The sequence below is a fragment of the Motacilla alba genome, chromosome 4 (genome assembly GCF_015832195.1).
Source record: "Motacilla alba alba isolate MOTALB_02 chromosome 4, Motacilla_alba_V1.0_pri, whole genome shotgun sequence".
NCBI classification, from domain to species: domain Eukaryota; kingdom Metazoa; phylum Chordata; class Aves; order Passeriformes; family Motacillidae; genus Motacilla; species Motacilla alba.
The window spans coordinates 21681243-21690049 of NC_052019.1; the positions used below are offsets into that span (position 1 = coordinate 21681243).

An 8807-nucleotide genomic window follows, 5' to 3' on the forward strand; every position below is an offset into this window, starting at 1 on the left:
TTCCTGAGGTTAAAGATGTTTGCACAATGCCATTTTAAAATTCTCTGTATTAGTATTAGTTCTCCACCCCTATGAAAAGGTTGTCAGAAAGGTTATCAAGAAAGTTTCTGCCACGTTTAAGTTCTGCTGTGAAGTTCTTGTTTAGCCTCAATCTTTGCAGACAGACGGGTCCGTCAGGACTTCCATATTATTATAACTAGAGCATAAAGACCAAGAAGATATTGGAGCTCACAAGTCAAAATGGTGGGTAATGAAGTTAGTGACCCAGTCACACATCAATCACTAACAGACTGGGAATTGGAGGAATTACTCCAGTGGCTGGAACACTACTACATATCCTCTCAACCGGATGACTGTTTCTCAAAAGACAGTGAGAATACTCTTTTAGTATGTAGTTATTTTTTAGGTTAAGAATCCCATTTTGTATCAGCATGAATAGCTTTATTAAATAAGTAGGGATAATCACTCTACAAAAGTTAACATAAATCTGCTCCTCACTGAAGCAGCATACCTCACTGGAAAGGTATACTTCAGTATACTTAAGCACAATTTTTTTGTCATTTAGAAGACATCAATGAAGCAGTTTTTAAGGCACACCAAAAAAATCACTAATTGTTGCAAAGAAACTTTGCCTCTCCACCTGTTCAAACAATTGTATTACAAGATTAATTTTGACATCATTCAGTAATCTAAAAACTTATAAATGCTGGGAAACCCCTGCATTTGGAGCAAGTATAAACTCGATGATGTTTCTAACTGCTGAGATATACAGATGAAAAACTCAAGATAAATATAAAACATTCTTAGACATGTCCCTTCCAGGCTTAGCTTGTGGTTCAAAAAAAATTGAAAAAAAATAAAGGCAACCTAATGATCTGGATATGGCTGCACCAATAAAACTTTGCATATGCCTCTGCATTAGTTTTTCTTCTGCTTAAGACACTTAGCCAGCATGACAACTAAAACTTACTTAATAGATCCAACAATATTACAAATCAACCTGTGTGGAGATATTTTTTGCTTAAAGACTGCAATATTGTATTGTGATTGACTACATATTCAGTGCCTATTATTTTAGACATTCCAACAATTATACTTTTATTAAGGTAGGTCTCAAAGTAAGTCCCAACAGCAGATATTTTTCTCAACATTCTATCATGTTTTTCCAAGACAAGCTATAACAACTAATGCTTATTCAAGAAATAAGTGCCACTCAGTAATTTCTGAATTCAACTTAGGTACACAAACATTTTGAAGGAAGAAAAATACACAGTCACATCACCTGAACACTTAGAAACAAATTAAAAGATTCCATTAACTCTGAAAAACCATCCACAGCTATTGTCTTTTTTCCCTCTCCTTTTTCCACTGCTGTTTTCACTTGCTGGAATGTCTCAGAAACATCTTAATACTAGAAAAATCATTAAAAGCCAAGGTTTTGCTGTAATGAGACTACCAGCAATACCAGCAAAAGCCAACACATAATATGAACAAATGGTTGTCTTCATTCTCCAAAGTGAACAATTAAATGACTGCCAGTTCAGAAATTAACCCAAAAGCCATCCTGAAGTTCTTGCTGATGCTTTATATAATTATTTTTAAGAGTTATATCTAAATCAATAAAGATTCCTTTATTTGTTAATATGTAGATGCAGAGAAACTTGAGGAGGTTATAAGGACACACTGTTCTAAAATTTCCCTTTACACTCTCAATTTTGCTTTTAAAGTACATTGAAGCTTAACCTTTTTTCAGTTAATTTGGCAACATTCATATCAGATCTAGTGTATTTACACCGCATATTAAAAAAATCCACACAAAAAAAAAAATAGACATAAGAAAAAAAAAATCAAGAAAGCCCAAACTGTAAGCTCTACTATGATAGTAATTTCTCATTAGTAATGAAGAGCAATTACCTTGATGAAGGTTGAACTTTACTTGATTCAGGAATTTCTGGTACAGGTCGATGCCTTAAGATAAAAGATCTGCTTGCTCTTGGAAATACTTTCATGCAGTTGAGCGTACAGGAATCATATAAGTCATTGTCTATCATTTCTCCTTTAAACTTATAGAATGGAGAATCTGGTTTTCTATCAGATAAATCACCCTCATCTACAAACCTCTGCTGTTCGTTTTCCTTGCATTTTGTCTCACATGAACGAACAAATGTAGGAGGATCACGGAACACCAAAGGGCCAATCAAGTGCTCATCTGCTTGGTATGCAGCAGCTTCTGTCAGTGATGCATCTTGCTGAGTATTCGTGTTGGTATCTCTGTTTTGACTGACAGCTTTTAGTATGCTGTCTGAATTCTGGTATAAACTAGAAAAATCCAAATTTGTAAAGCTATCATCATTTGCCTCCATTGAGTTTTGCTCTGCGAGTTCAAACTTTTCCTTATTGATGTAAGATTTTTTAAGAAGTTGTTCTGATGATGTTACAGGTATCAAGCCAGTTTGATCTACGCTTGAATTGCTTACAGGAGACTCCTGATCTGAGGATGAATATTGCTTCTCTTCCAAACCTTTCAAGTCTTTGAATTTGAAATTTTCATGGAAAAGAGAATTTCCTTGAATTTCCAATAGACTGTCTAACTGTTTAAGAATCCTTCTGCGATGCCCTGTAGGCAACACTCCCATTTGCTGAAGCACACTGTTATTGATTCCCACGCAATCTGTCACAGTGTTATAGCCATATTTTTTAAAGTTAGCAAGATACTGTGCAAGGTTAATGTTGACCAAAAATTCTTCAATATCAGAGCCATTGCTTGTGGATGACATGACTTCATTCCGTATATTGCCCCACACAGTCATGTAGAAATAGTCAGGTTGCAGGCATGTTCACTAACAAGAAAACTCTCTTGAATTTGGCGTCCACCAGCCAGCAGAAAATATCTGTTTCCTCACAACACCTCTTCAAGTTTCTTCAGTTCAAACTGATTTTTTTTAAAGACTGCAAACATATGGAAAAGAAAAAGGACATTAAAAAAATTCTCACCTGAACCTCACAATTACCTTGAATAAAATTGTGAAAGACTCCCTGTCAGTTGCACAGTAATATTTTTTGTTTGTATACAATAATTTCAACAAGGGTAAACCCATCTTTTTATCTTAGCCTATATAAAGAAAATAGCAAAATCAAAGTCTCAGCCAAGTAATACAGACTTAAAACACATATTCCTCATAGTTAGACAGTAAGATGAACAGTTAAGAGATAAACCACTTATCTACATACACTCTCTAATTTACAGTACTTGGCTATCAGAGAGAGAAAGAGCTATCCAAGACCACAACTGGAGCCTAAAACTCTCCTATTTCCACACTAACACAAATTAACTATGGAATAGGGCTTCTACTCCCTTATCTTCCAATCTCAAAATCCTTTTAACATAGAAACACACCCGCAATGGAACAAAGGAAAAATTACTGTCTAGAGCATTCCATGAACTGTGCATTCAAGCCCTCTTCAACTGAGAGGGCCCAACTGAACAAGTACTAACCTCAATAACATGGTTTTCAACATAGATCCAGCCCTTCAAACAAACTGTGCAGGAACACAGGAAACAGGTAACCACCAGCATCTCAACTCTGACAAGGAAGCAGTTTTCCCTTGGCCACAAAGAGAACAGGCATGACCCCATACGCAAGTTCTGGCCACCCATGAGTTTTTCCTTAGTATTTTCCAACTCAGCTCTTACACTCCAGATTTCATCTGTTTGAATTATTCTTTCTTTCAGGGCCATATCTAAATTCACAATTTACAAAATCCAAATGCTACTGTTCTGAAGGTGTTTGAAACAACCTGAAATAATATTTCATCAAAGAAGGTTTAAGATCAGCAACACTCAACAGGTTTTTCACCTCTCTCTTTCTGTATAAAGAGTAATTTGGCCTTGGGGAAACCTGCTGACTGTAACAGCTGTCCTGGCATGCAGGTACTAGCCTTAAGCAGCCTAGAAAAGAAAGAACAGCTTCAGTGGAAGAGCATTAAGATTTAGGTAGCATTTAGAAAGAGGAGAAATCTTACGACTAGAATTTGTCTGTGGTAGTAGGCATCGATACCTAATTCTGCAAAGTATTTCATGACAAAAAACGCAGCACTCGTGATCTAGAATTTAAGCTTAAAACATTGCCTACATTTTTACTGTACCAATTGCTATAAATGTTCCTTTATTTAAAATAAATCATTGGATTCTCTCTAGTCTCTAGCTTCATTTTTCTGGATATATTTTTATCAGCTTTGATCACTACCAGAAGAGACTTATCTTGAATATTAAATTGATACAATTAAAACCTTTTAGACAGACAACTCTATAGGTCAATCAGATATCAGCCTCTCAAGAGAGATTAACTTAACTACAGAGTTAACCCTCAATTAAAGATTCTCAGGTAATTTAAATTCAAAAAGCCTTGGATTGATCTGAACAGATTAACAATCAACTTTCGTATTTACCTTTGTCCCATCCTAACCTGCATGCTTATATAAACTTCCATCATTCCTTTAAAAATTTGAAAACTCAGCATTTCCTCAAAATTTTCATGGCAGCTTCTAGTCATAAGGGATAAAATTCAACAGTATGGCCTCCACCCATCTCTAAACCCTGAAAAATATAAATGTATATCCTCTTAACTAGATGAGTATATATTCTCCAATTCTGAGTACAGAATGAAGAAAAAATAGTACAGAAATGAATTATCAGGGAAAAAATATCAGGTACTGTTTGGGACAGAAAATAGTCTTTCAGATACCCAGTAATTAAATAAAAACACAATTAGACTACAAGCAAAAAAAAAAAAAAGAAAGAAAGAAAAAACAAACAAACAAGAACACCAAAAAACAATCACCAAGATTATAAAACCCCTACAGCATTAGCAGATCAGTCTAAGGCTTTTAAAGTTACAGTTGCAGCTAGTTATGTCAGCCATTTCCACCTTCCTTGACAGTTCTAGGTTTCATGATAGCATTTGGCTACTTTTTCCCTAAGGTTTTAGTGTTCATTTTCAGGCAGCATCATCTTCTCAATCCTTCCACTTTTCATAATAACAAAAAATGCACCTGGGAGAGTAGCTTTAGCTATTTATTTATAAATAAGTACATATCTGTTATAGATAAACAAAAATATTTATATCCACACATTCTCTCTTCTCTATCATAATACTGCTTTTTTCTACATGCAATGGCTTGTAAGCCTACACCTTATTCCAGAACACCTCCAGTGTTGTTACTTCAGGAATTCAAATAGCCATGTGTTATCAGCTGTTTGGATTCTAACCCATCTTTGTATAAACCACATAGGGATACCTAGCAGATAACAAATGGCGTCCAAATCTGTAAGAATGATTATGTTTTGCTGTGTATTTTATGAACAAAGCATGCAGCAGAAGAAGGAAGGAACTGCTTGCTGAGAAGACATTTTGACCACAAAATGCCAACAGTGCTGCAAGATAAAGCCCAAGCCACTTTCTGTTTCTGTAGTTGTCTACGGGAGAAGCTATCAGTGCATCCATCAAGATTTCTGAAGACATCTATAGATCTGGCCTAGCTTTGCAACTGGTTAAATATCACTAAGATTACAAGTTATTTTGTGGGTCTAAGCAAAGCGTTATACCAAAGGTTTGGTTTCACTACTTACACAAAGATTAAGGTAACAAACAGCTTAACAAATCTACACACACTGGTGAGCATTTTGCAGGCTAGAACATAAATACGTAATCACTTCTTAAAATGTTTTATAAGGTTTGAACTCAAGAATGCAGAACTCAAGGACCACCTTATTCAATACATTACTCTATTTTGATATGATTGTTATCAATTTAAAAAATAATCTCCTTCTTAGCTTTGATTGTAATTTATAATAAACCCTTAAGAATGTACAGTATTAGAAATGGAGTGGCATATGCACATTTGTACAAAGACATCCATTTTCTTTCACATCCATATTTCTACCACAACAAATTCAGCATTTGTAAACAACATTAGTGCACACGGCTGCATACACTCCGTAAAACAAATCTCCTCTCAGAAGCAAGGAAAAACAAATTTTTTCTACATATAAGTAAATAGAAAAAAAAAAAAATCAACCCAAAAAACCAACAAAGAAACAAAACAAACAAAAAATGCAACGGGAATTTGAACTTGCTTAAATAAAATTGATTCTTGTTGTAATAAAATATTATATTCTCTTAAGTAGCGTAACCAAGACAAAAATCACCATTCTCAACATGGTTACTAAAACTAGGAAAATGCTATAATGGCTATTAAGAAAAAAATAAAAACATCAAACTTCTTGGAAGACACCTGACCATTCCATTTTATCAAAATAGGGACAAAACACCTAAACCGCTAAGTGGAAAAAGTAATACAAGGAAAACCATTTGGGCTTTTCTTCTAAAAAAAGTTTCAGCAGGGGATGAAATGCAGTATCTCAAGCCTTGTGTTGCATATCTCAAGCCTTTTATGGAATCGTCCAACTTTCTTTCATAGATGTTTTTCACACTTCCTTACAAATTGATTGTCAGTTTCTTCCTTTTCTCATCTTATGGAACGGACTTAGACAAGGAGTGGCAAAAAAACTTAAGAGCGGCCTAACAGGTCTTTTCTTTTACTAAAAGTGACAGCTAAATCGTATCAAATAAAAATGGCAATTCTAATTCTCAGAACCCTTCCTCACATGGAGGGTAAGCACCTCCGTTTAGCATTCTGGAAAGCTATATCTACTAATTTTAAAATTCTTTAATTCTGATTTTTCAAGTTGAAAAGCCTTCAAGACAAAATTGACTGGGAGATAGACAAATCTTTGTTGAAGCAAGCAAGCAACCCAAATTTTAATAATTACATTTGTGAACAGTAGGTTATAGGTAAACACAGAAACAATCAAGTGGCACTAGGCTTTTTTTCCCCTTTTTTAATATCAATACAGATACAAGCCTGAAGAAACTGTCAAACCTTTCAAAGTACATGGCAAGATAATCACACTGTGAGCAATCAGTTCAACAGACACAAGCAAGTTCAGGCTTGCTCCCAATTTCTGCTAAGCAACATACTAGATTAAGATCCTAATAAATATAATTATTGGTATAATATAGAATTTGGTAAAAAAAAACAAAAAAAAAAAAACAAAAACAAAAAAAAAAACCAAAAAAAAAAACAAACAAAAAATCCCCAACAAACAATGCAACAGGTCCTACCATGGAGCAGAACAAAATCTGCAAGTAGTAAATTTCATCTTCGCATTGCAATTGACACCATACAAACTGACAAGATTAACACAGAAAACATTGCAGATTAAGTCTTTCCCAAAACCTACATTATACAATCAGCATATAGACTGCTCCTAAAAAACAAACAAAAAAAATACTGATTGCAGCAATTGCAATAGAACTATTGCCTCCACCAATACAAGGAAGTTACCAAGCATAGGTCAACCTAGAAGATAATTACAAAGTAACTTTAATCACATCCTCCGTCAAACTGTTTCTTTGTCTTTCTTTTTTTTTCTTAATTTCAGAGCGCTTGCCTTCTAGAAATAGGTTCAGCAACTTTCGTTACCTCGGAGTCAAACCTCATACTGCAAGAAATTCCAGTGGAACAACTTGCAGAGTCGCTGAAGGAAGGAACAGCATGGCATGAATAAGCAAACTCAGGGTGAAATTGGAACTTTGGTAAGTTGCAGAGGCAACACTAGGGTGCTGTACCCTTCATTCGTATTCTCCATCCATTACCTACTAGAGCTTCTTTGACTTTCTTAAGTTTTCTGATAAAATTTCCAGGTATATAATGCAGCGAACACGAGGTCGTTCATGTCTGCTTCCACAAAAACGACTCATAGAGTAAATAAACACACAACAGAACAGTAAAGCACTGTTCTTTAGCATGACATTTACATACAAATAGTTGAAACAATTGAAGCTACAAAGAAAAGAGACAGCAATACACGCCTTATTTTCTACCCGCCTGCCTGCTATTTCCAGTTCGATCCCAACTTCGGTATGTGTCGCTCACCTGGGACGTGCCCGGTCCCCAGACACTGAGCACTCTCCGGCAGCTTTCCAGGGAGCGCTCAGCAGCAGCAGCACTGGCAGCCGCAGCATCAGCCCCGGCAGCGGCCAGAGCCTGCCCAAGCCCCGCACAGCCCGCCGAGCCCGCCTTACCTCTGCCAAAAGCCAGCAGCTCACACGGAGGCAGAAGAAGGAAGCGCAGGGCTTTAGAGTGCTTCAACTTTCAGTTCTCCCTCCGGCTCCCCTCTCGCTCACTTTCTTGCTCGATTTCTCTCCTTCCTTCCTGCCTGGCTGGCTGGCTCCACACCCCACCCCACCCCCGCGCTGCTCCCCAGTAGGCCGCGCCCGCGGAGCTCCTTCCCTGCGTCCGTCCGTCCCTCCCTGCCTCAGGAGAGGCCGCACCTGGGTGCGCCGGCAGCGCCCGCCGCCCTCCGCGCCCGGCTCAGGGCGTTGTGGCCGGGCCACATATTTCCGGAGGAGTCACTCGGAAACCCGCGGGCAGGCTTCGGCTCCGGGGCGCTGTGTGCCCCGGCGCATCGCTTCACAGGCCTCCCGTGCTGGGCAGGCGGCGGGTGTCCCTTCCCGCCCGGCCCGTGAGCAAAGGCGTCCCGGCGCCGCCTCTGTCACCGCGCGGAGCCGCGCTGAGGGCAAGCGTGGAAGCAGGACAGCCCGCCAGTAGTGACACAGCTGGGGGCACAAAATAAAATAAAAAAAAAAACCAAAAAAACAAAAAAAAAACCCAAACAACCCTGAAGGCACTAAGTTTACAGTAATTTCCAAGAATTCCCCAATTCTTGGAACTCACCCATGTCT

General features: G+C 37.7%; 1 protein-coding gene across 4 annotated transcripts in view; it reads right to left on the minus strand.

The window, feature by feature from the left end:
- ARAP2 (ArfGAP with RhoGAP domain, ankyrin repeat and PH domain 2) overlaps positions 1-8612 on the minus strand; it is a 123096-nt gene extending 114484 nt beyond the window's left edge. For 2 of the 4 annotated variants that reach the window (XM_038135018.1, XM_038135021.1), the window contains exons 1-2: positions 8148-8303; positions 1915-2949 (exon numbers count right to left, since the gene is read on the minus strand). In XM_038135018.1, the coding sequence (XP_037990946.1) occupies positions 1915-2810 (896 nt within the window). In that variant the 5' untranslated portion in view covers positions 2811-2949; positions 8148-8303. The other 2 variants (XM_038135019.1, XM_038135020.1) reach the window with 2 other exon arrangements.
- Between the last annotated feature and the right edge of the window lie 195 nt (positions 8613-8807).